The sequence below is a fragment of the Aspergillus alliaceus genome (assembly GCF_009176365.1).
Source record: "Aspergillus alliaceus strain CBS 536.65 unplaced genomic scaffold BDW43scaffold_7, whole genome shotgun sequence".
Taxonomy (NCBI): domain Eukaryota; kingdom Fungi; phylum Ascomycota; class Eurotiomycetes; order Eurotiales; family Aspergillaceae; genus Aspergillus; species Aspergillus alliaceus.
The window spans coordinates 458,187-485,113 of record NW_022474690.1 but is presented as its reverse complement, the minus strand read 5'-3'; the positions used below and the strand labels follow the sequence as shown (position 1 = coordinate 485,113).

General features: G+C 48.3%; 10 protein-coding genes across 10 annotated transcripts; 4 read left to right on the top strand and 6 right to left on the bottom strand.

Moving 5' to 3' along the window:
- Window positions 1-80: 80 nt before the first annotated feature.
- BDW43DRAFT_297907 (translocon subunit SSS1) lies at window positions 81-534 on the bottom strand (the record flags this gene model as incomplete). Its single annotated transcript, XM_032044470.1, has 4 exons — window positions 81-121; window positions 228-255; window positions 329-387; window positions 450-534. The coding sequence occupies 4 exons, from the start codon at window positions 532-534 to the stop codon at window positions 81-83; spliced, it is 213 nt and encodes a 70-aa protein (XP_031903721.1).
- Window positions 535-1,756: 1,222 nt separating this feature from the next.
- On the top strand, window positions 1,757-3,084 carry BDW43DRAFT_307897 (uncharacterized protein; the record flags this gene model as incomplete). The annotated part of the gene is made up of 3 exons (XM_032046343.1): window positions 1,757-2,226; window positions 2,288-2,898; window positions 2,963-3,084. The coding sequence occupies 3 exons, from the start codon at window positions 1,757-1,759 to the stop codon at window positions 3,082-3,084; spliced, it is 1,203 nt and encodes a 400-aa protein (XP_031903720.1).
- A 6,672-nt stretch (window positions 3,085-9,756) lies between these two features.
- Window positions 9,757-10,434, top strand: BDW43DRAFT_307896 (sorting nexin-3; the record flags this gene model as incomplete). The annotated part of the gene is made up of 3 exons (XM_032046342.1): window positions 9,757-9,834; window positions 10,024-10,345; window positions 10,406-10,434. The coding sequence occupies 3 exons, from the start codon at window positions 9,757-9,759 to the stop codon at window positions 10,432-10,434; spliced, it is 429 nt and encodes a 142-aa protein (XP_031903719.1).
- Window positions 10,435-11,085: 651 nt separating this feature from the next.
- On the bottom strand, window positions 11,086-13,374 carry BDW43DRAFT_227260 (telomere repeat binding factor family protein). The gene is made up of 3 exons (XM_032039476.1): window positions 12,187-13,374; window positions 12,103-12,132; window positions 11,086-12,048 (listed from the first exon to the last, which is right to left on the bottom strand). Exons 1-3 carry the CDS (start codon window positions 13,224-13,226, stop codon window positions 11,187-11,189), a joined length of 1,932 nt encoding a protein of 643 aa, XP_031903718.1. The 5' UTR covers window positions 13,227-13,374; the 3' UTR covers window positions 11,086-11,186.
- A 213-nt stretch (window positions 13,375-13,587) lies between these two features.
- BDW43DRAFT_227241 (uncharacterized protein) lies at window positions 13,588-14,535 on the top strand. The gene is made up of 2 exons (XM_032039475.1): window positions 13,588-13,894; window positions 13,953-14,535. Exons 1-2 carry the CDS (start codon window positions 13,833-13,835, stop codon window positions 14,362-14,364), a joined length of 474 nt encoding a protein of 157 aa, XP_031903717.1. The 5' UTR covers window positions 13,588-13,832; the 3' UTR covers window positions 14,365-14,535.
- A 337-nt stretch (window positions 14,536-14,872) lies between these two features.
- Window positions 14,873-16,434, bottom strand: BDW43DRAFT_297902 (uncharacterized protein; the record flags this gene model as incomplete). Its single annotated transcript, XM_032044469.1, has 3 exons — window positions 14,873-15,175; window positions 15,248-15,733; window positions 15,802-16,434. 3 exons carry the CDS (start codon window positions 16,432-16,434, stop codon window positions 14,873-14,875), a joined length of 1,422 nt encoding a protein of 473 aa, XP_031903716.1.
- A 1,474-nt stretch (window positions 16,435-17,908) lies between these two features.
- Window positions 17,909-18,418, top strand: BDW43DRAFT_266365 (uncharacterized protein). The gene has a single exon (XM_032040864.1). The coding sequence runs from the start codon at window positions 17,949-17,951 to the stop codon at window positions 18,108-18,110; it is 162 nt and encodes a 53-aa protein (XP_031903715.1). The 5' UTR covers window positions 17,909-17,948; the 3' UTR covers window positions 18,111-18,418.
- Window positions 18,419-20,817: 2,399 nt separating this feature from the next.
- Window positions 20,818-22,549, bottom strand: BDW43DRAFT_266363 (40S ribosomal protein eS4). The gene is made up of 4 exons (XM_032040863.1): window positions 22,432-22,549; window positions 21,860-22,282; window positions 21,405-21,699; window positions 20,818-21,327 (listed from the first exon to the last, which is right to left on the bottom strand). Exons 1-4 carry the CDS (start codon window positions 22,443-22,445, stop codon window positions 21,271-21,273), a joined length of 789 nt encoding a protein of 262 aa, XP_031903714.1. The 5' UTR covers window positions 22,446-22,549; the 3' UTR covers window positions 20,818-21,270.
- BDW43DRAFT_266359 (aspartate-semialdehyde dehydrogenase family protein) lies at window positions 22,550-24,111 on the bottom strand. The gene is made up of 3 exons (XM_032040862.1): window positions 23,951-24,111; window positions 23,639-23,896; window positions 22,550-23,583 (listed from the first exon to the last, which is right to left on the bottom strand). Exons 1-3 carry the CDS (start codon window positions 23,976-23,978, stop codon window positions 22,778-22,780), a joined length of 1,092 nt encoding a protein of 363 aa, XP_031903713.1. The 5' UTR covers window positions 23,979-24,111; the 3' UTR covers window positions 22,550-22,777.
- Window positions 24,112-24,460: 349 nt separating this feature from the next.
- Window positions 24,461-26,802, bottom strand: BDW43DRAFT_266356 (uncharacterized protein). The gene is made up of 2 exons (XM_032040861.1): window positions 26,000-26,802; window positions 24,461-25,888 (listed from the first exon to the last, which is right to left on the bottom strand). The coding sequence occupies exons 1-2, from the start codon at window positions 26,318-26,320 to the stop codon at window positions 24,548-24,550; spliced, it is 1,662 nt and encodes a 553-aa protein (XP_031903712.1). The 5' UTR covers window positions 26,321-26,802; the 3' UTR covers window positions 24,461-24,547.
- Between the last annotated feature and the right edge of the window lie 125 nt (window positions 26,803-26,927).

Here is a 26,927-nt window from a genome sequence, read left to right as displayed (position 1 = left end):
TTCTTTATGCAGAATCCAACCCCCCACATCAGGTTAAGGTAATCGGTTGTTGAGTGTGTTGATATATGGTCGCTCCTAGCTTATGCGCCACCGACGAGGATGTTATTGACAGGAATGTGTACTGGAGGAAAGGCAATGTTAGCGATCAATCGACTATCACCTACACTTTCGCCCGTAGGAGCTTGTGTCCCTCTCCCCAGGAGAGATGGTGAATGCGACCGACTTACTTAATTTGATAAAGTAGCCAATTGCACCCTATCCTTCTAGTTAGAACTGATATTCACTGAAGAAGATATTGCGCGGAGCATATGGGTAGAGGGCTTCGTACCATGATAAGGAAGCCCATGCCGACGGCCTGGCTGATCTTGATGAATTCGCGCTTGTCGGCTGTGTACCGATGAGTTAGATTTCGGTCAAAGAGAGTCAAAACGATTGTAGATGTGGCGTACGCTTGGTGCATCTGCGCACGAAGAGTGTGCCTTCACGGAGGAAGTCCTTGGGGATGTCGGCAAGTTCTTGGAATGTGTCGGACATTGTGGCAGGTGGTAAATTAACTAAGCAGAGAGGAAGGAAAGGAGTGGGTATGAGAAACCAAAGAAAGGACAAGAAGGTAGAAAGAAGGAGAGGAAAAAGAGGGAGAATTGAAGAGGCGATCTGGAGTGATAATCGACAGATCATCAGTCGCGCAACAGGAGAGTTGGCCTTCTGGGGTCCGGAATAAATAGTTGACCCGTTCCCGAGGGCTGGGCTCCACTCGCGGCAGCTCCTTTGAGATGCGGCAAGCTCTCGCCTTCCCTTCTCTTTCTTGCGCGCTCCACTTCGGCACGTCCTTCTTCGGACACGTCTTATTGCCCCCCAAGGGATTGTTTCGCCTACCAACTGTTTCCCTTTACCATATCCAAACCAACCTCCCCAACCCCCCATCTCTCTCTCCCATCCCTTCCGCTAACTTCTCACACCTTCTTCCACCCCGAGCGCTGACAGACTCCAATTCAGGGGATATTATCTGGGCGCAAGTCCCTCCGTCCTTCCCGGCAACATCACTGTTCTCGGGAACCTCTTAACTGACCTATAACTGACAGCGCTGTATTGTTGATTGCTCCTTTCGTCTCTTGTGTACTCCCGGCGGGAGGAGGATTGTATCAGTTCTGTCCTCTAGCGAAAAGCGCACTCTCTGCCTGGGCTGTGGCAGCAGAACTTTTTAAAACATTCAGCGCCCGCATCTGCTGTGGAATTACTTCCATCTCCATCTCTTTTTCTATACTTTTTTTTTACGCTGAAGAAAATCTTGCCACACTTATCTTACCTGTACTTGGAATCCTGAACACAAGAAGTTACGCTCTGTACTATCAGAGTTACGGACTGGTGAAGACTTTGTTCCTTTTTGAAGCTGTTGTCGCTTCGGATTGTACGTACCTTCGAGCCTTTTTTTTTTCTTCTTCTTCTATCCTTTTCTTTTTGTCTCTGTCTATACTGCACTTGCCCCTGTTGTGTTGAAAAAAAAAGACGTTGCAAAATGGATGTCGGCATTGGCTATACAGGTGACCCAGTGTTACCTCCCTACTTCTTGGGAGAACTCGTGCAGCGACGTTTCACCTCCAAGCGATGGCAACTTCCGTGCTAATTGACGGTCTATGTCTGCAGACATGTACTTCCATTGATTCCACGAAACTGAGAAAAGAAACAAAGGACTGTATATTTCACTATCCAAGCAATCAAAATTTTGCCTTGAGCTTCCGATTGTTATCTTAACGCCATGGCTACTGAAGATGATAATTTCGATATTGACATCTACGGAGATGGTGGTGGATATAACGCCAACGAACAAGGTGCAGAGGATGAGATTAAGCATGATGACACCGAGCTCATCCTAGACGCCCCAGTGCATACTCAGAATGGCGGTCCTGCCCACGCCGATGGCGCTGCAGATACCAAGGCGAGGCAGGGCAATGCCGAAGCCACAGAGCCCAACGGGGAACACGTAACACATTCAGACCCGCAGCAGCAAGCGGCGAAAGAGACGGCAACTCCCCAGCAAGGCGTAAAACGCAAGGAACTTGATGACCGCCCGTCGGATCCGGATGCCACACCTGCTTTGCTTATCTCCGATCTGTACTGGTGGACCACCGATGATGACATTCGCGGCTGGGTCCGTCAGGCCGATTGTGAGGATGAACTGAAAGATGTAACGTTCAGCGAGCACAAGGTGAATGGCAAGAGTAAAGGGTACGTAACGCATAAAACGAATCTTGGGCCTCTGGCACTGCTAAATGTTTTGCACTACCAGGCAAGCTTTTGTTGAATTCACTACACCCCAGGCCGCGAGTGCCACCAAACACAAGATCGAGTCCTTCAGCATCACAGGTTCATCAGGGCGAAAGTACTCTGTTAACTATACCAACCCTCAACCGAACCCCTTCCGTACGCTGCCAAAGGATGCGCCGATGCGAAAGGATAACCAGGCCCGGACGATGTCGGGTGGCTTCAACTCGCCCGCACAGAACATGAATTTCGGAATGAACAACATGGGCGGTGGCTTCCGTGGTGGTCGCGGCGGCGGGTTCAATAACCGGGGTGGTATGAATAATAACATGGGAGGTTTCAACAATCGGAACTTCCAGAACCCAATGGGCTTCCAAAACCCGATGGCTGCAGGGTTCGGTGGGAATCCAATGGGAGGAGGTATGCAAAATTATGGCTTCAACAACCGTGGAGGCATGATGGGTGGCATGCGCGGTGGACCCGGGGGCATGCGCGGCGGCCGTGGAGGTGGTAATATGGCCCCCAACATGATGGGCATGCCGAATATGAACCCCATGGGTGGTATGGGTATGAATCCGATGGCTGGTGGAATGAACCCGATGATGGGCGGAATGGGAGGAAACATGGCTATGCAAGGTACGTGTCGTTGCGGGTGAGGTCGATCTCTTCTTTGTGTCCTGACCACGGGTGTTTTCGCTAGGTAAAGGCGGTTTCCAAGGCCCTAATCCGGCTTTCAATCAAAACTTCTTCCCTCCTAACCAAGGGGTTGGAGGTGATGGATCGTGGAATCCTCATGGCGCCAAGCGCAGCCGACAAGAGTAAAGAAAGGGAAAAAAAAAAGAAAAAGACTCTTGCGATATCCTTGCTTAATTCATGGTTTGTTCCCTCGGCGATATCTGGAAATTGAGGAATCGTTATTTTTCTGTACCACATGTTTTACCATCTAAGTGTCCTATCATTCATTCTTTTCGCCTTGGGGTTCGCTTTTAATGCTACTTCATCGATTGTTTATTCTAACGGTTTAACGGGAAATTGGTTGTTACTTTCACGCGGGATTTCAGCTCTTCTTATGGTGTATTAGACAAATCGAATGCTTCTTTTCTACCTGCTTACACATTGTCCTGATCTATCCTGACATGATGTGTTCTCTGATGCTCCCACTGCTTGTTTCCAGTCAAGCACGGAGGACATAACTGTATGGCTATGACTGTTCAGCCTTATCCGGGATATTGAATATCTTTCTCTCCATTTCAATAGTGAGATTATAATGAATGTCCATTGAATCTATATCCGGGAACATACCTCATAATAACCATAGTTCTGTATACCCCCTCCCATCACATATATCAACCCCTACATAAAAAAACCAGACACAATCCAACAACTCCCAACCCTTTTTTTAAAAAAAAAACCCTTATAGAGAACATGAACCCCCCCAATAACAATAACCCGAAACAACTTCTTCTCCTACACCAACCACGAACTCTACACCACCCCTGCCGGAACAACAACCCCCCATCGCCGCTCCACTATCCCCGAACTCCGCGCGTTCTTCACCTCCCCCTCGCACAACACCTCACTCCATGCTCCCCCGGCCCACTGGTACAGAGCCCAGCTCACTCATTATGGGCTACAGCCGATGGGGAATAAGGGTACGGTCGCCATGAGGCTTTTGGATAAGTTGAACCGGGATGAATTTGTTGTTCCGGGGTGGATAAAAAGTCTTGATGGGGAGATAAGGAGGGAGTGGGAGTTGAGGGAGAGGGAGGGGTTTAAACTTGACAAGCTGCGGGATATGGGGAAGGGGATGGGTTCTGGGAAGGGTGTGGATGTTACTGCTAACCTTAAACGGTGCGGAGGGACGGGTACGATGAATACAGCGAGACATTCGACTTCGATGCAGACGGCTAGGGCGAGGATCAGGAAGGATAAGGGGGGGTAGGAAGAACTCCGGTCCGCCGAAGAAGTACAATAAAACTATGAAGAAGGCGAGAATGAAGAATGAGTTCAAGCCGAAGCAAGAGACCTCTCTGGATTTCTTTGGTCCGGGGCATAACTATGCGAGACATGGGATACCCGGGTCCAGGTCATAGATATAACGAGGAGGTATACGATGATCCTGGGGTTGAGCCGTGGGAAGAAGAAATGTATCCTGGAGATAGTGAGTTTGTGGGATCGGATTTCTGGGAACATGGGTATATGAGCATGCGCACGAGTATGATTTAGGGCTTTTGTAAGCCTGAGGCGAAGGAGGTGATAGTTTGATTAGTGGGAGTTGTACTAGAGATTTTAGGGCTATTTGACTGATTTTCTTACTCTATGGATTATAACTTAAATTGAACAATATTTAAGTGCCGCGCTAGCCCCTAACGTCTTGACGAGACTCCAGCCTTTCAAGGCCTAAATCGTATCCCTAGCAATCCATAATTCTTTTATAAAAAACTAAATCTCTCAATCAAGTAATGGTGGACCCTCTATGGTCATGTCTCCCCACCGTCAATTCTATCAATATAATTCAGCTCACGACCACAACTCTCAACATTAAATAATTGTCAATCATCTATTTGCGAATGGACGACATTGAACGTCCTGCGATCGAGCAATGGGTTGACAGCGTGTCGTCGGAGCTACAGAGCCCGGATGACAACAAACCAACATTGGACAGCTCCCGTAGAAGTATCCAATTAGAGTGAACTGTCTATGCCACTATTCTGTAAGGACTATGTGTATGTGTGTGTATCATCTAGACTGGTGGGGCCCCTCGAAAAATGGACGCATCTGAGTACTAGATAACTGGAGAGGATGCTCCTGAATAACTTCAAAATAACCAAAAAAGATAACAATTCCTAGACACTCCACGGTTGTGCCGTTTATTACCGAACTTATACGACTAACTCAGTATAGCATCAATTTCCTCATCCCCCGGCTTCGTTGGTGGCTCTGAGTCGGCTAACCCGTTTATATTCGCTACTTGCGTCCTCCAAAACAAGGTGCTCAATGCGCTCTAGTTCTAAGTCGCGAGGCTAGAGGATCTCATCAAAGTATTCGAGGGTATGTTCGTCGTTGGTAGGAGATTGAGCCACAACGTGCTGCTTCTCTCGTTCGATAATAAAGCGTACGACCCGGTTATCCACTCTTTCGGTTGCCCAATCTTTCAACCCCCTTCTGCTGCTATGACCGACTCCCTCCACTTTGCTTGTATGAGGCGACTTTTCACTCACGTCAGCGCTTCCTTGGAAACATCAAGAGATAGAGCACCCACTTTCTTCAACCTCACTTTGATGATTTGTGACTACGGTGAGGTCGTTATTGATGATGGGGTGATTGTACTTCGGACCATGAAGGGTTGATAGATGATCTTTGCGCCACTCACAAGTTTTCCAGGTATTCCTACTACGAGAACGGTAGCTAAGTCCTGCTTCATTTGCGGAGGACACAAACTGACCTCCAACCAAGAAGATGCTAAACCTTTTGCCATTGTTGTCTTGGAGATATGCTGGATTTGAAAGACTCATGTATTCAGGAGTTACTGGTTTATCCGGCAGTATCCCCTTCGAGCATTCAAGTTCTCTTATCCCATTTTATAGCCATAGAGTGGTGGCGGAGCGCGCAATATGAATCACTGTAATCCATGCGATTCGATAGCAGATGTAGATAGGATATTCACTTTTCTCTCTGGGTCATATTCTTTCTTTTTTCGATTATAGATAGGCGGATGGGCGTCTTATCCAATAGCTCTTTGACCACATATTTTGCCTGATTATAACCGACGCTTGTTTGGAGTCCGACTAAGACAACTAGTGGAATCTACTGTCACCAACGGAGTCAAGCCACTCACTCCAATAAGTCGACAAAGGTGTATGTGCTCGATTTATATGAGACACCTTGTATACCCCCATATCGAGGGCGATGCTGTCTATATTTGCCAAGCGGCTCGTAGTACTCGTCGTTGTCCAGTGGCCACTTAGGTGTTGATAGGCACCTGCTGCAGCTTGCTAGTCCCCTCTAGGTCTGTATTCCCTCATAGTAGAAAGTAAAGTTGTCAATACCAAGTCCAAGTCTAGGCAACATTTGTTGGTCGGTACTATAATACTTGACTAAAGACGTCGTCCGGGGAAGAACCATGCTCTATCACAGGTATCAAGCCCTTTTTTTCTTTCTTTCTTATCTGGTTTCCTAGTATCTACTATCTCATTGTCTTAAAACTCGCAATTCTCCAATTCGCTGTTTCCCTGATGTTCAACTGTTCAAGGTCTTCCACCACCATGCAGTCTTCATCTGTTTAGTTATTAAAGTCGAGAATGTCTTTGGAAAATTTAAAAACTTCAAACCAGATTGGGGCATTCGGATACTCAGCACAATGTTGAGCGACATCTATGGCATCGCTAATACATGTACTCTTCATGAGACGCGTTGTCTCCTTTGACAGCGCCTGCACCTAATGAGGTCGGACAGAAGCGACACGGGTTATGTGGCGTGCTTTACTTGTAATGGCAAATACCTTTTCTCTCTAGAGTATTGTAGATTAATTCCGAGATCGGGGCCATGTTTTTTCCCAAGCCCCGTTTGCAGATCCAGAGTATTCCTAGTGGGTAGCCAGAAGAACAAGTTGCTGAATGCTGTAGGATAGTCTGTCTATCTCCTGGCACCACATTCTCACTTGACGGCTCCAGTTCCTTAGAGTGGTCCGTCAGTGTAGCGAGACTAATCGAGTCAATTTTATAGGAACTGGCCCATAAACCCATCCAGTACTCGAAGAGCCAGACGGACAGGGCTAGCCAAGGCGTGATATCCACCGTCGATCAAGTATACGCCTTTTATCATATGATAGAGATCAACATTCATTCTATCAAGAATCTTTCACAACTCCCAGAAAAGGGCGGTCAGTTTGGGTGTCAAATGAATATCGTTGTAGAGAACAGTCCCAAGCATGCCGGGACATAAGCCTGGAAGATATTGGAGAGTGCCAATTTCAACATGATTTTCCGCCAGTGCCCTCCTGGGTATTGGTTTATCAACCACGGCTTGGTCGCGCCGATATGTTGACCCCAAAGTGCATAATAGCCTTTGTACACAAAATGTCAGTACTTAAAATTATATTTTGCAACGACGGGAGGACCGGGCAATCTGTTATTTTCGATATTCCCGTTGCTATCAAAGTCGTATTTCCAGGCTGTTGCTCTGTGCTTTGCTGTCATGCCTAGCAGTGCTATAGTCATCACTTTAACATTAACCAGTGGCGAAGGTCGGACTCATTATTTGTGGGCACTGCCTAGGTCAGGACAGCTACAGCCCCCGTTACCCTCACTTTGCCATTGCCATTCCACATCTGGTTGAGATAACAAATAGTATGGGACACAAACGGCGATACTCGAAATCTATGCGATCTCATCGTACCTTCTAGGCTGCGGTACTCGAGACTTTGCCGTTTCAGTAAATGCTCGGTGTAGTTGCGTCCTCTTCAGGAAGAATGCTTGTTCGTAGGCTGAGGCCGATTAACATCACATTTGTGAGGTGGTATACCCTCAAGCTCCAGAACAATGTCTGATTTCCCCCTTTAAGTCCTGCTTTGAAAATATTGCTTGTTCATACGTGGATTTTACCCCATATTTCTATCTGATTGCTTCAAATAACCTGCAATTAGCCCTTGACACTTACATTAGAATTCGAAATTCGAAATTCGAAATTCAAAATTCAACCTACCCAACATATGACGCAGAGGATATCCATTATCGAATTGGATAGCACTGTGAAGATCGTACTCCCCTAACCACAGTGACATAGATCCCCGGCCATCGTTCCGCCTGTATAATTATATGCAGCTGACTTGACATGTACATCAACGCAGTAACACGGTGGGTGAATCTCTCATCAGTACCAAAGGGATGGAGACTGGCCGAGCACCAAGTTAGCTGGAACTCGACTGGTCATCTGAGAAGTCATAGAGAGGGCTGATACGCTTTTGAAGCTTAAGACCTCGGCTCTGTTTGGTTTTTTTTTTTTTTTTCCTTTGACGTCGTCTTTCAAGGTGCTCGTCTACTCACGATCTTTGTCTAGGGCATAGATGTTCCCGTTAGTATCAACTATACCCTGATCGGGTATGATTCTCTGCTGTCTCCTTGAGAACAGTCCACTCGCCCTCATGCCCGCTTTTATCTGGCCGAATTCTTCTGTTTGCAATAAACCGCGTTCCAAGTGCACGTCGTTCGAGGCCATTTTTCTCTTGCCTCGGAGACATGATTAAGCCCATATCTCATATGGTCAACTTGCCCAACGTCCTTTACATCATGGCCAACCAGATCACCAGATCGCTGCTCTTCATATGGCCTTTCATGAGATTATTGATGGAAGTGCCTCTGTGGGGATAGCCAGCCTGCTGTAATGATTGATGACCTTTTCGTTCACGTGCAGTAGAAACTAGATAAATCACACTCTGTGATAAGCCCTTCTTTCAACACCGACAACAGCTGCAGCAGGTTGCGGTATTGGTCAAAGGTCAGAGGGAAAGAAAAGCAAGAGGAGAAGAAGAGGAATAGGGGAAGAAGAGGAAGAGGAGGGATTTTATATGCCTCCCTCGAGACAATGAAACTGAGCAGAACCAGGCGGATATGTTAGGGTTTGGCTTCTGCTTATCGCCGAGTAGAGGAGTCATTGGGGAAAGATGAGAGAAGAGTATCCTATTTGTCTGATCTAAAGAAGCTTTTTATACAGCAGAGTTTTCCACTTCACCTACGAGAGGAGATGAATATTTCATCCATGTTGAATGTATCCATGCGCTGATATGCGGAATGGTATTCATATGGGCTGTGCAGTAGTCACTGATATACCACACCACAACTGTGATGGTTTTTCATTCAATTCATTTACGATAATCATGGATCACTTTGATGGGTAAGTCTAGGATAACAAACTAGGTGAGGAATATCATTCTGTTGCGGATGAAGAAGGCAATTGGACGTATAAACTATGGAGTAGGTTAGGGTTACTGTGTGGTGCATAACCATTCTCGAGATCAAGCCTAGTTTCTTCCCATTCAAATTCCACAATATTCATCATTTTTTAAAACGAGTACAGAATTATCTCGAATAATCTTCACCAAGAGAATCAATCACCTGAACAAATAGTATACTAGTATAAGATGTAGGTCACATGACCTAGCATGACAGCGGAACGGAACAAATCTGGTAAGCATACCAAAAAACGATACGGCGCTATTTAATTTAATCAGTTTATCAGTCGTCGTCATACCAAAATTCCCTCTCTCTTTAAAGCCACCTGCCATTCCCTGCGTCTCTCCCTCACCACGCCCCGAACGAGTGATCGGCAACCGTATATAAAACCCACCCCCTGATTCTCCACCGACTCCGAACCTTCACCAAGAAAATCGTCCTCCACCCCTCGTCGTCCGGCGGCTCAAGCTTCCCCGCGGTTCTCCTCCCCACCTTGTTTCAACACCTCGTTCCCACCCAGCCTTCACACGATATCCCCGACACAATGCAAGCCGTCCCAGAGTCGCGACAGCAGACCTTCGATGAAATATACGGTCCACCGGAGAACTTCCTCGAAATCGAGGTGCGTTCGTTCCCCTTTCCCCCTCGATCACTACCATACACACACACACTCGCTCAATCGTCATAAATCCAAATCACCCATCGCATACTACAACCTACCCCCAACCCGACTCCTCCATAGTCTAAAAAGAAAAATAAAAAGAAATAAACCCCCAGACCAACCAATTAATATAATATACGAATCCCCTAGGTCCGAAACCCCCAAACGCATGGCACATCCCGGAACATGTACACCTCGTACGAGATCGTCTGCCGCACCAATATCCCCGCCTTCAAACTGAAGCACTCCGTCGTGCGCCGCCGCTACTCCGACTTCGAATACTTTCGCGATATCCTCGAGCGTGAGAGTACGCGGGTCACTATTCCGCCTCTGCCCGGGAAGGTGTTTACGAATCGGTTCAGTGACGACGTCATCGAGCATCGCAGGGAAGGGTTGCAGCGGTTTTTGCAGATTGTTGCCGGGCACCCGCTCCTGCAGACGGGGAGTAAGGTATTGGCGAGCTTTATACAGGGTTTGTCTCCCCAGTTTTTAATTTTTTGGTGTTTGGTGTTAACTTGGTGGTGGTGCCTAGATCCGAACTGGGACCGGAATGCTTGGTAAGGTAGGGTAGGGTAGGGTAGGGGTGTTATTTGGGGATGTGAGTTGTCTGTTGTTGGGTGAGGGCTGATTTTGGTTTGATTGTGCTAGGGGTTTAGTCTCTCTCTCTCTCTCTCTCTCTTTCGTATTTCTTCTTCTGTGGATGCATTGTGGAACTCGGTGGTTTACGATGACTATGTCTTCCCCTTTCTTGTCTTTTTGCATCGCTTACGGTTACCTTGTCTGTCTGTCTTGGCGGAATTCCCACGCAAAATAGCGTTCTTGTTGAAGCTTTATTCTTCTTGTTTTCGACAGGCGAACAGGGCATTTTTAATATCTATTTCGTTCGCATCTTCTGACCCTGTAGGTTATCACGGTTTAGATGACGATTACATCCGCGATGTCTTGTTGGGATCTGGGATTTTAATAATTTTTCGCTGTGTACAGAGAGTATCGATTGTGTGTGAGTAGTCAAAGAATACATTCCCGGAAATGAGAAAGGAGTCAGAAGTTGAAGGCCTGAAAGGTGAGTACGTGTGCGTGTGCTTGTACCGTTACCACCTGTAGTGAACATTACTGAGCCACAGATGGCCGCGCCTGTCCCGTGGAGTGGATATGCTGACAACAAATGATTAAAATGTAAAGGAAAACCCTGAAAAAGATTTACACGAAGGAAACCTAAGATGGAAACCCGGGATACTCCTTCAGCTACGCTGAGATACGGTTAGCAATGAAGAATAAGAGAGTATGAGAAGGTAGAAAGGTTTGCTTCGTAGTTAGGCTAACTCGTCCCAAACCATTGGTGCAAGTGTGTTATCTGCCCAAGATGCGTCCACGACTGGTGCATTGGCGGGATTCTCATCCAACGGGAACGGGAAAACGGCTGTCGTAGGAGCTCCCGCCGAGCTCTCGAGCGGCAGCCCCTGTGGTGGGGCAGGAGGGGAGGGGACAGGATCAATAGGTCCTAATGTGGACTGCTCAGAGTTATCTGACTTGGCATTTTGGCCGCTAGGAGGATGCTTGGACGGCTGCACGTTCCGCTTGCTACCGGACGCCTGGTCTTTGCCATCTTTCGAGCCAGACTCATCGGGCTGGTTGAATGAGTTACCACTGACTGAACCACCGTCACGGTACGCGTGCGGGAATTTGGTCCTAAACCGGTCCCGCAGATCGGTGGCTCTACGATGACCAAGGTTCAATCGCTTGTCCTGTTGGATTAGTGTCCACTGGAAACCGTGCACCGCATAGCCCTTCAACAATGCTTCATCTTCAGCGACCGTGAATGGACGCCGGGAGCGGCGGCGAGATTTCATGGTGAAATGAGGCTCTGGGATGCCAAGGGATGCCAGGGTGGATTTGGATTTGCTAGAAAGGGTAGGCCCAGTTTTTGCGGAGCCTTGTTTGGCCTGAGAATTCGAGATTTTAGGCTCGGTTTCTTCGGTCGGGGTGCTGCTAGATGAGAGAGACTCCTGTGAGCTTCCAGCAGAAATCCCACCAGAAGGTGTCTCGGAGGCAGGCCACGGGTGTGGAAGGCGGATCTTCCCCGGGGTGCCGTCGGAACCCTCTGTTTCGGCCCGCGAGAGTGCATCGGCCAGGGTATCCCGAAGTTTCTTTGTAGCCTCATTAGGGTCGGCAGCCCTTCGAACGATTAGAAGGCAAAGCTAGGTAAGACAATATACAATATAAACCTACCGATACGCCCAAGGACAGCAGACACGAAATCTAGTCTTCTGTCAGTCCATTTATTCTCAACGGGGGGGCCAGCCAATGCCATACCTGTCCTTTAGGTTTGAAGCGCTCCGCTTGTTGAACTTGAGTTCTGGTTGCGCCAGAATAGCGGTCCAATTGCCAATCCCACACTTGACCACGCCACGCAGCAGAGCGGTCGTCTCCTCCTCCGTCCATTTACGGAGATTCTTGCGGGAACGACCTCTAGTCTTCGGGGACAGCGGCACGTTCTCTTCCGCGGGAGGTAGGGCCTCTTTGTCCGTCTGAGAATCACATTTCTCATGTCCGAGCTGACCGAGGGTTGCATCGTCGAACAGACCACTCTCTACATTAGCCTGATCGCCATCCACAGCCTTCTCACCAACAGGGGAATCGAGAATCTCGTGGATCCTGCCCTCCCTCTTCTCGCCACTTTGGCTCTCCATAACGGTGTTGGTAGTCAACAATGCAGGTTCCACAAAGGAAGCATCACGCGAGGGTTTGGTCAGAAGCTGAGTTATGGAGCCGGCTTCAATTGGGGGGAGGAGGGCGGCATTGGGGGGAGGCTCATTTAGACCATTAAGAATGGCAAAAGGCCCGAACGGGGGTGGACGTGGTTCTTTATGTGCCTGCGGAATGGGTAGCTGCAGATGTTCTTGGAAAGAATCCGCTTGCACGTCCATGCGTCGGCGTTTCCGTGCATGGGAGTCATCGTCGAATGAGGAGTAAGGAAACCGTTCCAGGGCGCGCAGGTTGACAAATTCCGGTAATATAGGCTTGGGAGGGAGTTGCAGGCTCGAGAGGGAATCCGCGGCATAATCGTTCTTCTTTGCCCGTGCCGTGTTGACGCTCTCCGTGACCCTACTGGAGGAGTCATTGCGGCCTGGTAGTACTCCAGCTGTATTGTTGGGTTTGGAGATGGAGCTTCGCTCCCGAGCCCCACTCGCATTCGGTTCAAGTGGCGACGGGACGCTCAGGATGCGGGAAGAGACAGGTTGGCGGAGAGGAGCGATGCGAAAGCTTTGTAGCTGGGGTAGTTCGCGGATCAGAGATTCATCGAAAGACCGGGTAAAGGTGCCATTGGAATCCATCATTTGCGATCCGGCCATGAGAGGGGTATGCGTCACATATGGTTATTGAGCACCGCAGAGAGATCGGAATTAATCATACAGGCCATTTTGCGTCGACGACTTGATACATATCGGACCCATAGAAGTTGGGATGATCGATTTAATACAAGGTGGACTGCGGGAGGGGGGACCGGAGTTAGAATTAATTCAAGATTCAGTCAGCCCCGTACTAGTCAAAAGTAAATCCAGATCTGGTTTTCTTGGGTGGCACGTGCACGGATGAGTCAGCATGGCCCCCACGTTGGATTCTCCAGAATTTTCCCAAAGAGGAAGTTCGTTTGCCAGCCTCCCGGCAAATGTTATCTTCAATCCCTGTGAATCAATCTTCCTAGAATTTGGTAGCCAGCACATAAGCTTTTCCACTACCATTGGGTCCTTTTTTTCCCCTCCTCTTTTATTTTCTCTTTGTGTTGTCCCCAGCCGATACCTTTGGTACTTACTTCCTTACTTCCCTTGTTAGCGTCAACCCTCCTTTACAAACAAAGCTAGCAAGCAAAGATCCCCCTTTGAATCCATCCATAACCATAACCCCCCTGTATTTTTAAAAAAGAAAAAAAGACAAAGAAAATCCAAAGACCAATCATCATGTCCGCCCGCTTCCCTCCCTGGCCACACTTCCTCTTCGCCCTCTTCGAGCCCTTATCCTGGTATGTACATTCATATCACCCTTAAGAAACTAGTAACTAATAACTAAACCCACACCAGCTTCGGCGGTTACATCTTCCCCCTAATGGACATTAACAAATTCATCGTGGACTCCACGCCCAACGTCCCACCCCCGGAATCCATCCACCCCAGCAGCGTAGTCCTAGCCGGCCAACTCGGCAATATCTACGCCGTGCTCGGCCTCATCAGCTTCCTTGTCCTTTACAGCGCCGATAATCCCAAGGTCCTCCGCAGGTATGTCATGGCCTACTGCTTCAGCGACGTTAATCATCTCTACGCCACTTACCGTGGTCTGGGGTGGGCGACATTCGTGGATCCCTGGGCGTGGCAGAATGTGCTTACCTGGGGGAATGTGGGGATGACGGTTTTTATGCTGGTGAATCGGGTTTTGTTTTTGTTGGGGGTTTTCGGGGAGGCGAGAGCCGGGGAGAGGTCGAAGAAGAGGGATTGAGGTGGTGAGGTGAGGAATTGGTGGGATGGGTGTGAACATTGATAGGGGTTGTTGGTTTTTGTTGTTGTTGTTGTTGGTTGTTGTTATATGTCCGGTGAACTTAGAAGTGGGTTGATGAAATGTTTTTGGTAGTGATGAAGAATTGTCTTATTTATTTCTTTGTTATTTAGTTTTCTCTCAGTACTGGTTTACTGGAATGATAATTAGACCTTGACACACAAACGTATTCCCCGAGAAAGTGAAAAGATGTACTACTCCAATGGAGTACATGCCCAGGAACAACTTCAAGATATTGTTCCACGGATTATCGCTGAGAAAGGAATGAAATACTAATGCATGACCAAAGGGGGAAAAAAAAGGATCCTGAAATCCAGCGCCAATTTATTACAACTCCCGTACACCCTTCATGCGAAATGCAAATCCATCCCATATCCGCTTCATACCCTCTTCAAAGCTGCGCCATTATATCCAAGAACAGACGCCGTGTGTCCAGCACAAGTGGGCTCAATCACCGCATAGCGGTTTGCATCCTCTGGAACATTTGTAGTAAGGCTGGCTGTCCGTGCTGTTGGTATTCTCTGATATGGGGAATCAGACAGGGAATGCCGGGCGATGACTGGAACTGTTGTCGGTAGGCGGCGTAATTCTGATAGGGCACGACGAGGAACAACAAATCTGGTGGAACAACCGGGTTTACAGGCGTCACGCTAGCGGCACAGTTGCTGTTAAAGATTGAGTCGGTGATGCTATATTTTCGGAGTCCGTTGACGATGGCAGAGAAGGAATGGTAGTTCCGAAGAACAAGGAGAGCCTCAAGCAGCTCAGTTAGCCAAACCGAAGACCCGTCGGAATAAATCGGAAGGAAAAAAAAATTAACTCTTACCCGTACACAATCTTGAATATAAGGTATCATGTCCGGCAGCGCAGTGCAGCATTCCCATACGTCGATACTGAGCGACTCCCACCCGGTCAGCAGTCGCTTAACCACGGCATCCTCCGCCATAACCTGCTGCGGCGTCAGCGCGGAGAAACTGCGCTCATCTACAGTCGTTATCGTGCGGGCGAAATCCGCCGCCGATGTCGATCCGGTCAAGTCTTCGTAGAGGGAGAAGTCGATATTAAAGGGCTGAATCCAGTCCATCGTTCGGGCGTGCACATAGTGCCGTTGGAAGCGGACTTTCAGAACACACAGCACTTTCAATATCGACGTCAGACTGGGAGGGAGGTCCTTGAACAGAGCTTGAATCGGGCCGGCTATAAATTCGAAGCCGGGTGCTGTGCTCGGTATCTCATACTTTCCTCCCGATTGCAGGGTGAGCAGGCAATGAAGCAAGACGCGGTGAGCGAATGGGCTGCGGTTTCGAAGATGCTTCACGGTCACATTAGCCATCAGATGCGAAGCCCTAAATAGCACGCAAAGGTAGTCTGAACACATACTTGTTCAACTTCAGCATACCTCACCATCTCTTCTGGAAATGTATTGAAGTAATTCAGTAAATGAATGTACAGCGCGGTATGCTGCTGTAAGAACCACTCGACAGAGACCGCAGGATATCCTAAAGAGTAACGGACCAGGTCTTCGAAGGGAATCCGAGTGAAGTGCAGGTGGCTTTCGGCATCGATGGCGTCCGCAAGCGCAGCCGGATCCAAGTCACGGTTCACTTGTGGTGGGAACCAACTCCAAGCAACGAGGGAAGGACCGTTGGTTTTGCATCGGCGGATAACCTCTTCAACCTTCTGAATAAACGCTAGGTTGGCGATAAAGGCCCCCTCTGTGGGTTGGATAAGAGTGAGAAGGAAGTTGTCCACAGCCGATGCATTCCGACTCTGCAGAGAATTACGAGGCAGGTTCTCGTCCCGATAAAGACCGTACTGGATCACTCGCTTGATGTCGTCCACATCGAAGGCCCAAAGGACGGTGGTTGCTTCATCCTCCCACCAACGGTATGTGACGAAGAATGGAGGGATCTCCGCGCTTGGCTGAAAGAGAGATGGATAGCTCGACTGTCCAGGCATGGACGCTGCACACATCGACCCGTCCATCGCACCCAGGAGTGGAACCCCAGTCATGCGACCAGTCTCCGGATATACGAAGATGCCTCAGGCGGTGACTCAATGACTCAATCTATACACTGATCAGGAGAAATATCTTTCAGCAAAACGACAAATGATAGCTTCCCCAAGTATTGGGCACCTGGTGGTCCATACCTTCTTATTCCTTCCGTTACTTTCTCTAGTTGGGCCGTCACGGCGTACAAGCAGCTGAATGACTTCCGAAACAAGCGCCACCAGTCTAAGACCTAGAGAATCGGGATCCTGAAGATGTACAAGGATGTGCCAAACAAGAAGTGGGGGCAAAATCTGGCGTGATGTGGGATAGGATAATGCCAGAACGAATATATAAATACGGTTGTGGTAATAGAGAACAAGATCCAAGAAGCGGGTCACGACAGCCACAGCAGGCTGACTGATTCCTCTTAGGTAGATAATGAGGGGATATCTGGAACAGACAGACAGTAGTGGGAAATGAGGGTCCGGGCCCTTTTTTTTTTTTTCCTCTCTCTTTCTCTCTCTCTCTCTCTCTCGCTTTTCTTCAATGCACCAGACTCCAGTATTCGCCTGCGTTTTCTTCTTCGGTGTTTGATTGTATTTAATTTTTTTTTTTCCCCTCGTGGTCCTTACTTATCCTCTCCAAACCCCCAACTAGCTGATTCTGCAGTTTTGCCACGTTCAACTAACGAGGGCAACTAAGTAGATGGACGTTGTGCTAATGCCTGTAGTAGCTTTCGCGTCTGAACGAGCTGTACATGCCGGGGAGTGGCGCCTCAAAAGAAAAGAAACGTAGAAGGGGGCTGATCTGTTCCAAACCACTGGGTCTCCCGGAATCCAGGTTAGGCTTCAGAAACGGGGATTGGCCATAGAAGGGCTAGAAAATTAAAGCAGCCAGAAAGTAGGGAAAGCCTGGAGCTGCCAAGTGGGCCAGGTCGATCAATCAATCGCCTTGATCAAGAGATAATATATGTAAAGCGTTGGAGGATGACAACATAGCCCCTGAGATGCCGTTTAGAAAATAATGACTTCTAGAGTCCAACAGGATTCCGGCCACAGAAAGGCAAAAAGACAAAAAAGCTAAAAGATTTTTATTTTTTTTTACTTGTTTATTATTATCATTATTCTCAAAAGAAAATAAGAAACGTAGAAGAGGAAGTAGAAGGGGGAAAAAAAGTCTCCACATGGGAAAAGGAGAATCACCATTCATCTTAGACTTCACGAAATTAGGCTGGTTCAGAAGGGTAATAGTACCGACCAGCAATAATAGAAGCCAACGGCTGCAATCTCCTCTCCAACAATTGGATGGCGTGAGGGAGAAGCGGTCAACCATCGGCATAGACCATTTGCATGGGGCCGAATAAGTTGCAGTAGCCATTTTCTGGAAGATCCAGCATTGTTCAATTGACATGTAATGTGGTTTAACTAGTAGTGCTGTAGCGGTGAAGTCAACTCTAGACTTCCTTCTGAACAGGGAGCTCGGGATTTGGCAGGCCTTGGAGGGAGAGAATCGGTCGATACTAGTCATAATTCTGATGATAACGGCAACGATAGATGAGCGTAACATCATCCTACCTGGATTGACCAGTAATTTAGATCGCCACCTCTCAGCTCCATGGCTCCCTGCATGCGGATACACGCTAGAAACTGCTTATGGAGTACGGTGGAACAAAGGAACCGCTAGTGAGCACTGCTAATCCTGTGGGCTAAATTAGTCGCTCGTCTCTTGTGTCTGTCTCTCACTCTTTCTCTATTTTTCTTTTTCTCTTTGCCATATTTTGTCTCTTTCTTTTCTCTCTTTCTTTTCTCTCCGTTATCCGTGGTGCCACACTAGTATGTTACTACTCTACTACTACTACTACCAGGGTTGTAATAGTATGTAGGTACCTCGTGAAGCGTATCGCCGATGCTCGGGGAGACTTGTCGATCCGATTCGGGTCCTAAAGAACGCAACCTATGGGGGGCCGGCGGCATTTCCGTAGTACCCGCGCCCTGAGCCGTTTTTTTTTTTTTTTTTTTTTTTTTTCAAACTCTGTACCTCTTTTCGAAGAACAGAGGAAATAAAAAAAAAAAAAAATTCTAAGTTCGATTAGCTGACCATGATCAAATGGCAACGTTACCAAGGAACTAACCATTAATCATTGGGTATGACAGCCCGTAGGATGGTATAGTACATACTATACCTCTCTGGTGGGGACATTTGCAAAAAGAACTCAGCGGCTGTTGCCGGCCGTCGAAAATAACGGCCAGCCCATTATGCTGTGATCAACCGAACACAACCCTGTCCAATAACGGATTATCCATTGGTTGTCTAGGCCCGCATCTGCCGATGAGTTCCCACTTGTACAATGTGAGGGAAAAAAGAAAAGGCGAAGATGATAGATGTTGTTCCTGTGGCGCAGTAGAAACGGATCGAGTCGGAGTTCCCCGCCGAAGGTAAATTGACAATTCGTGTCATGGAGCCGTTGTTGGGGATTTTTCTTTTAATTTCCTTCTTCAGTAAAGAATCCACACCCCATGTCAATAAAATTAAACCATAGGAAAACGTGAGACCCGAGTCATCTTCCGAGAACTAAGGATGGTGCGCATTGGCTTGCATGGACTGCTAAAAGGCTCTCCACATCGTCGAACTACAGGCGGAGATTCACCGGCCACACAGATGCGAATGTCAACCGCCTCCAGACCAGGGAGAGCTGAAAAGTAGACAACATAAGTGCAATAAGCCCCGCTTCCACTTTGAAAAAAGAAATAAAATAGAATGGAAGCTGGCGTTCAATTTGCCCCAGACTTGTGTAACGGTCCCCTTCTTGATTTCTGGCCAGAAATGAAGACATACAGGGCATATACATCAAATCAAGTACAGACAATGAACAGTCGAGTCAGTCGCTTGCAGTAGTGTCGTGATCTGTTCACTTCTTCTTCGTCTCCTTTCCCAATGAGCCATTGGTCCTATTCTATTTCCTAAATCGGGACAATGAGTGGGAGTTGGCTTGACCTGGAGTGAAAGCCGATAAAAGAGAGAAAAGTAAAAAAAAGAAAGCAGAAAGAACAAAAAGGAAGTACAGTTGTCGGTTCATGAACCGGCTCGCCTTTTGCTTGCTGTACATATTCAGTCATACATACATAACATTTGCATTGGAAAGAAGGTGTGGCGTTTTCCCCGTCAAACAATAGTTTATTTATATATATATATATTTCTTTTTTTCCGTTCTTTGGACTGGAGTACTAAATTCATGTACTTCCACTATGTCTAGACCATCAGATATGGGTTTGGAATTCGAGTATCAACAGAAAGGAAAAAAGGGAAAAAAAAAAAAAAAACACTGAAATCCTATCAAAACCTTGGGCATCCCTGGTTGCAGCTCGTCTATCAAGATCAAAGAACTAGATTGGCTCATCATTTGTGACATGCATAGAAAAATATCTCCCGATTCAAGTACCGTGCCTTTGGTATGGGGCATAAATGTACTAAGTCAACTCAACTATTTGTATGTATGTACATATGTCCCTTAACTCCACCCTATAATTTGTTGCCTATCCCAACATGGCAAGAGATCATCTCCAATGCAGACTACCTCCGGCCGTGAAGAATGAGACCCAAGACAAAAGGGGAGAGGGAAGGCGAGGAACCGCATATGAGCTGTTAGGCAGATGCCCTCAAGTTAGGAACAGGGATAGTGGTACAAAATGCAAGGCCGCTGCTGGTTCCCATCGTTAGATGACAAGATAGGAATCACACTATGTCGGTATCCATCTTTACAGTCCCGGCTCGATTTTCAAACTCAATCCTCCAAAATCAAGCTTCCCAAAGTGAACTATTCCCCGATAAGGTAAAGTTCTCCTATCTGTTCCTACTTTGTTCAAAGCCTTCCTCGCCCCTTGATGATTGCTTTTCTATCACTCAACCTGCCAGAAGGAAGATTGGCCACAACAATGACTTGTCAGTCCATCCTAAACGCCCCCGTACCAAAGTTGTGAACCGTCGCGGTGGGGAACGGTTTAGGCCGGTAATTCCTGTCTCATGCTGCATGGTCAGCGCACTTTACGTCGATAGGAGAATGCCGAGGATCGGTCTCAACGGGGGGGGGGGGGGTGGAAGGCCTAAAAAGGGGCTTTGGGGCCCGGCTCGGGGGGGGGGGGGGGGGGCCAGGGGGGGGGGGGGGGGTTGAAGCGCTACAAAAGGGACTTAGGGCACGACTCGGACGGGAGAGGTGCATGCCAGAGGGGGAAAGGATCCGTATAAAACCTGCAGCGAATTCGACGTGTTCCATTCCTACTTGTGCCTTTTTCGTATAGATCGAGGTAGCGAGTTGGACCAGCCGTGATAGGCGTACGCTCACTCCACATGCCAGGTTATGTTATCTAATCTCTACCGCATCGATTTCGAGATTGAGTTGGAGAGTTTTTGTTAATGTGAGGAGTAAAGTGGCGGATATTCCGCTACCTAAAAAGGCGTTGACAGCGAACGGGCCGCAGTGGGACAGTTCATCCCCCGTCGGACTATTCGTGGCGAACCATCCCTCCCACATGACGAAAAGGTGATATCTACTTTGGTCTAATACTGCTACTACTTAGGGCGAGGAGGTCACTTGGGAAAGGAAAACTAATTAGAGGTATCATATCGATCGAGACATCAGTCCCTGTTTTGCTTCCTATGGTGTGACGCTACGCGACATGGAAATGGCAATAAGCCCCATTCTGCGTCCTGTAGACAATCTCTTTTTCTTCTTCCTAGAAACGCATCATAGAATCGTAACCGGTGTCATACAGGCCCACAAAGCAAGACAAGATGTCGTCACTAGCGGATTTTTCAAGGCTTTTAAATTTTGCAGTCTAATCTCACCTACCAGGATACATCTAGTTCGAGGCAATGGCATAGGCACGGCGGCGGTCACGCTCCTCAGCGATGGAGAGCTGTAACAATTATACTTAGTACCACGTATTCAAGCCACATATATGTGGAACGGATAATAAACGGATAATAAACGTACCTTGACACCCTTGCCCTTGGGGAGGGAGATCCAGGGCTTGTCTTGGCCAATGACGAAGACGTTGGACTCACGGGTGGCGAAGGTGTTGTCAACAGCGTCCTTGACGTGGACAATGTTGAAACCTCCGTCGTGGCGCTCACGGTGGGTGACGACACCGACACGACCCATGTTACGACCACCAGTGACCATGATGACAACACCAGTGTCGAAGCGAGCGAAGTCGGTAATCTTGCCAGTGGTAATGTCAACCTTCACGGTGTCATTGACCTTGATGGCAGGGTCGGGGTAACGGATGCTGTAATTACGATCGTTAGCGTACAGAGTTCCAGAACCTCACTCCTTACTGATATCCAGCAAGTCGTATTGTGATTTCCAAGTTTTTCGTCCTCCGCCGATCAACCAAAGCTTGGTCCAACGACTGATGGACGCGGAACTTGTGGAGAGTATGCACTCACGTTCTCGCATCGTGCGTAACCAAGAATGGGATCCCACCCTTTCCGAGCTGAACACGCTTAACCTTGCACAGCTTGTATTCGGCCTCCTCAGCCTGGATACGGTGGACGGTGAAACGACCCTTGGTGTCGTAGATGAGACGGAAGTTCTCGCCGGTCTTCTCGATACCGATAACGTCCATGAAACCAGCGGGGAAGGTCGGGTCAGTGCGGACCTTGCCGTCGACCTTGATGAGACGCTGCATCATGATGGCCTTGACCTCACGACCGTTCAGGGCGTACTTGAGGCGGTTACGGATGAACACGATGAGGGGAAGGCAGTCACGGAGCTTGTGAGGACCGGGAGAAGCCTTGGGAGCATAGGTTCCGGACATTTTGTCCAGGAGCCAGTGCGAAGGCGCACTGAGGCGCTTCTGGTGCTTGGTACTGTAGACATCGCCGTCAGCGTTGAGTTTGTTTGATGGTTTTTGAATCCAACTGTGCCCATCCGCCCCTTCAAGGCGTAGTTTTTGGAGCAGTGGCCGTTGATCGCATATCTCAATCAAATAGTGTGATGGGAGTAATGGTATACTTACGGTCCGCGAGGCATCTTGACTGCTTTGTCGACTTGAAACCGGTTAGTTGTCGAAGTGTCCGAAGGAGAAAATCCAGAAGGAAGCCTTGAAGTTGTCGAGTTATCCTGATCCACTTTGCGAAAACCTCGCTTAGTGGAGTTTGTGCTTGGCCGAATTAGGCAATTAGGGCTAGGGTGTACTGTTTTAACGCTAGTCCTGATCTAGGCCCACTCCTTTCTCCACCCCCTTCCTGTTGGTGATTACATAACCCATATACTATTGACTCCCATGGATCTATAGTTTTCTGGTGAGAATGGTATCGAACGCTCTAATTACCTATGTACTCAAATCTATGCCTCTATTTTAATCAAACGTATCCCTTGATGACAGCAACCTCTGCATTGAGGATCGAGGACCCAGCGGCTCCAAGGACCGTGTTGTGTGAGAGCGCAGCAAACCGGAGGTCGAAGTAGCCTCCCTGGGCGCCTTCACGCACGCGACCCACGCTGACAGTGTATCCGCCCGAGATGTCTCTGTCGAGTCTTGGTTGTGGCCTGTCAGGCTCGTCGAACACCCGAATCGCCTCCTTAGGGGCCGAAGGCGCCCCTAATTTCTGCGCTTCGGACTGATATTCCCTCATCGCCTGCACAACCTGCTCAGCGCTAGGACCTGGACGGTTCTTGAATCTCAGCGAAACAAACGCCATATGACCATCGGTAACGCCGACCCGAGTGCATGTGGCTCCAACTCGAAGACCAGCCTGCTCCTCGAAAGCGGTGGCATCTACATTCAAAGAACCCAAGATCTTCTGGGCCTCGTTCTCAAGCTTATCTTCTTCACCACTAATGAAAGGGATCACGTTGTCCATAACATCCATGCTGGGCACACCGGGGTAGCCAGCCCCCGACACGGCCTGTTCAGTGAAGACTTCAACCTCTTCGACAGGGCCAAACTTGGCCTGGAGAGCGGCGAAGGGGATGACGATACCGATCACCGCACAGTTGGAGTTGCACACCAGGAAACCCTTTTTCAGACCGAATTCTTTCCTTTGGTGGGGGATTAGGTCAAAGTGATGAGGATTGACCGTAGGCACAATGAGGGGCACCAAGGGATGCTTGCGGTAGTTCTTTGCGTTTGAGAACACAGGAATTTCGGCCTTGATGAATTCCATCTCTGAAAAGGCACTCGTAAGCAACCGCCTTGCTACTAGAGGAGGCATTACACATACCAACTTCACCCGCAATATCACTGTTCAGACCAGAAAACACAAGGTCACAGTCGGCAAACTTAGAGGCCTTACAATCCCGGAGAACCAGGTTGCTGAGCTCCTCGGACATAGCTTTGGTCTGTTTCCATCTTACAGCGTCCTTATAAGCCTTGCCGGCAGAACGCTCCGAAGCACCGACGGCGTGGAGCTCCAAGAAAGGATGGTCGGCGAGCAAGAGGATAAACCTCTGGCCCACGGAGCCTGTGGCACCAAGGACACCTATTCACTGTCAGCAAGGCGTTGGCTGATTTATGAGGGACTAATGTCTCGTACCGCACTTCTTCTTAGGATACGATGCCATCTTGTTCAAAAGTGGAAGAGTCAAATAATTTAACTAACACCACTAATCAGCCAAAAGTTTTAAGGAATTGACGTAGAGGCCGTTAACGATTTTCAAAAACGTAATAAAACAGCCATTGACGTCTTCACGAAGGAAAAATACTCACCAGCTAAGCACAGGTAGAGAGTGGCGTAACGAAGGATACTTGCGACAAGACTTGCGATATCGCTCTAAAGTTGCTCACCCACCACGCGATGACTCAGCCCCCACCCTCAGCCTAAAGCGGTAGATCGATTTTCCCCTTCATTGCGATTGGACAAAAACATTTGAGCACTGACATTTCTTTGTCTATAACTACTACTACTTACTATATACAAATCTGGTTCGTCGACTAATCTACTGCCCAATGCATAGATATTTATCAGAAGGTTTTATGATCATGATTCCTCATCGAAGTCGAAGATTTTTCCGGGATTCAACAACCAATGAGGGTCAAGCGCCTTCTTGAAGCTGCGCATGACCTCAACAGTCTCTGAGCCAAGCTCCTTTTTAAGGGACTTTTTCTTGCCCAGCCCAATACCATGTTCGCCCTAGTCGAAAGTCAGCCACAGGGATACATCGTACGTTAAGCAGGGATATGTTACAGTGCAAGAACCCTCCATTTCCAAAGCACGATCAACCATGTCATGTACCACTTTCTCCACGCGCTCCGTCTCTGCTGGATCTTTGCGGTCATAGAGAATACACGTGTGGAAATTTCCGTCACCAATATGGCCGAGGACGCTTGCAAAGACTCCAAGATCATCAAGCTCCTTTTTCGTGATTTCTAGTAACTTTAGCATGGGCCATGGAAGTCCGTTTCCGCACAGGGACATACCGATAATATCAGGAAGTCTTGAGATCGGCACAGAGACATCAGTGGACCATACTTGTGAACCTTCTTTTCTCAACGCTAGCATGCTCCACAAAGCCTGCTTTCGTGCCGACCATAAATCATGCGCCTCACGCTCATCTCGAGCAAACTCGAAGGATGTGGCATGGTTCTTTTTGGCCAGGTCTCTGGTTCGCGTAACACTGTCCAGAATACCAGCACTCGTGCCAGAGAATTTGAAAAACAGCGTGGGTAGCGTTGTCCAATGTCGCCCAGTACCGCCAGCGCGGTTGATAACATCCATCTGGACATCGTCTAGAATTTCCATGCACTGTACCGGAATCCCTTTTTTTATCAGCTGCATGGCAGTAGATGCAGCGTCGCGCATGGTAGGAAATGTTACAACTCCAACGCGAGTTTCCTCTGGGATCGGCGTTAACTTGAGAGTCGCCTCGGTGACTATACCAAGCGTTCCCTCGGACCCTACAAACATGCCAGTCAAGTTGTAGCCAGCAGAAGTCTTGCGTGGACGTCTGCGTGTTTTCACGATGCGCCCATCTGCGAGAACAACCGTCAGGTTAATCACCCAATCCTTCATTGTTCCATACCTCACCGCATTGGTTCCGCTGCAATTCGTCCCGATCATTCCTCCAATCATTGCCGAAGGTCCGGGGTCAACAGGGAAGAAAAGGCCAGAATCCCTAAGTTTCTCATTCAACTCCATCCATCTAATAGATGGTTGGACGACCACATCCATATCATCCTCATGAAGCTCCAATATCTTGTTCATAGAGGCGAAGTCAATTGTCAGGCCGCCATGTACTGCCGAGAAATTGGCCTCAAGGCTAGATCCTCCCGAGTAAGGAATCATTGGCATCTTGTATTTGTGGCAAATCCTAGCAATTTCGGAGACGTCCTCCGTGCTCTTCGGATACGCGATAGCAACAGGGAACCGGTCTGCGTTGACACTAGACCACTCCGAGAACCCGTGTAGTTGGAGGTCATCCTCATCCGTGCTGACAGCATTATCGCCCAATTTGGCCCGCAATTCGACAATGGCCTAGTCGTACAGCAGTCATTAGCTGGTTGCGCCCTTTATACGACGTGAAATATATGTTAAAAAAAAAAAAGAAGAAGAAGAAGAAGAAGAAGCCCTAAACTGATCCCATACCTTCTTAAAATCCTGCGCAGAGCCATAGTGAGGCTGCTTCAGGCCCTGCGATTGAGATGTTTGATCCGAGACTGCGTAAGCGTAGCTGAGACCAGCGGCCAGGGCAGAAATAAGGAGCGTTCGACTCGCGGTCCAAGAGCTCGATTGGGTGGGCGACTGGAGGCTCACAGCGTCCTTATCCTTTCCACTGCTATTGCCACTCGAAATCGAGCTATTGAACCGAGCGACCATCGAGACTTCTGGTTGTAAGAGAGTGGGCCGGCGATGGAGTGCGCGGGGATTTGCGGGGAAACCCCGAGGCAGGCGGGAAAGCGCTCGCATGGCTCAGAATTGGAAAAAGGTATAACTTGGACTTGGGAATATGAGACAATGTCGAGGGTCTCAGCATTTGGATCAATTCCTCTTACTACTTCTCGGCGAGGCGAGGTACGCCGACATCTTTATACACTACACTTGACTGCAGGTTCTTCATGCGGTAAGCTCACACGCCATCGACACTAAGAATGAGGAGTCGTATCGGATATCGGCCGAGTGGGGGTGGTAGTCAAAAGGTTTTATCTTTATGGCTGAGGCATAATAGACCCTTCATGTTAGTTCGGCTATCATTCTTCGTGTTCCTGACGTGCTCGGACTCAAGTCCGACAGTGCGGAATTCACCCCACACTCAATGCTTGGCAGGTACAGATTATTACTATACAGCCTAAGAAATCTCTGGATATCTTACAGGGTTCTATTGTGAGATTCATATATTTAGTAGTACTTTAGAAAGCATTGACTCCTACGGAGAGTTTACGATATGTACCGCATCGAGTAGACTATAGGTGGCTGCACTATTTCAAGCAGATAGTAGTAAGACATTGCAGCCTTACCTTTGCAATTCCTCTTCAATTATATATATAGAGCTATGTATTTGTGATGGTACTATTCT

Excerpts from the sequence above, each read along its gene's own strand:
- BDW43DRAFT_266363 (XM_032040863.1), bottom strand. Across the intron at positions 21,700-21,859 it reads GTTACGCACGATGCGAGAAC|CATCCGTTACCCCGACCCTG; the intron begins GTGAGTGCATAC and ends TCGTAATTACAG. Across the intron at positions 21,328-21,404 it reads CCAAGGGCAAGGGTGTCAAG|CTCTCCATCGCTGAGGAGCG; the intron begins GTACGTTTATTA and ends TAATTGTTACAG.
- BDW43DRAFT_266356 (XM_032040861.1), bottom strand. The coding sequence starts at position 26,320 with ATGCGAGCGCTTTCCCGCCTGCCTCGGGGTTTCCCCGCAAATCCCCGC. Across the intron at positions 25,889-25,999 it reads CTGCGCAGGATTTTAAGAAG|GCCATTGTCGAATTGCGGGC; the intron begins GTATGGGATCAG and ends CTGTACGACTAG.
- BDW43DRAFT_266359 (XM_032040862.1), bottom strand. The coding sequence starts at position 23,978 with ATGGCATCGTATCCTAAGAAGAAGTGCG. Across the intron at positions 23,897-23,950 it reads GTATCCTAAGAAGAAGTGCG|GTGTCCTTGGTGCCACAGGC; the intron begins GTACGAGACATT and ends GACAGTGAATAG. Across the intron at positions 23,584-23,638 it reads TGATATTGCGGGTGAAGTTG|AGATGGAATTCATCAAGGCC; the intron begins GTATGTGTAATG and ends GTGCCTTTTCAG.
- BDW43DRAFT_227241 (XM_032039475.1), top strand. The coding sequence starts at position 13,833 with ATGTCCGCCCGCTTCCCTCCCTGGCCACACTTCCTCTTCGCCCTCTTC. Across the intron at positions 13,895-13,952 it reads CTCTTCGAGCCCTTATCCTG|CTTCGGCGGTTACATCTTCC; the intron begins GTATGTACATTC and ends AACCCACACCAG.
- BDW43DRAFT_227260 (XM_032039476.1), bottom strand. The coding sequence starts at position 13,226 with ATGGCCGGATCGCAAATGATGGATTCCAATGGCACCTTTACCCGGTCT. Across the intron at positions 12,133-12,186 it reads GCTTCAAACCTAAAGGACAG|ATTTCGTGTCTGCTGTCCTT; the intron begins GTATGGCATTGG and ends ACAGAAGACTAG. Across the intron at positions 12,049-12,102 it reads TGCTGTCCTTGGGCGTATCG|GGCTGCCGACCCTAATGAGG; the intron begins GTAGGTTTATAT and ends AATCGTTCGAAG.
- BDW43DRAFT_266365 (XM_032040864.1), top strand. The coding sequence starts at position 17,949 with ATGATAACGGCAACGATAGATGAGCGTAACATCATCCTACCTGGATTG.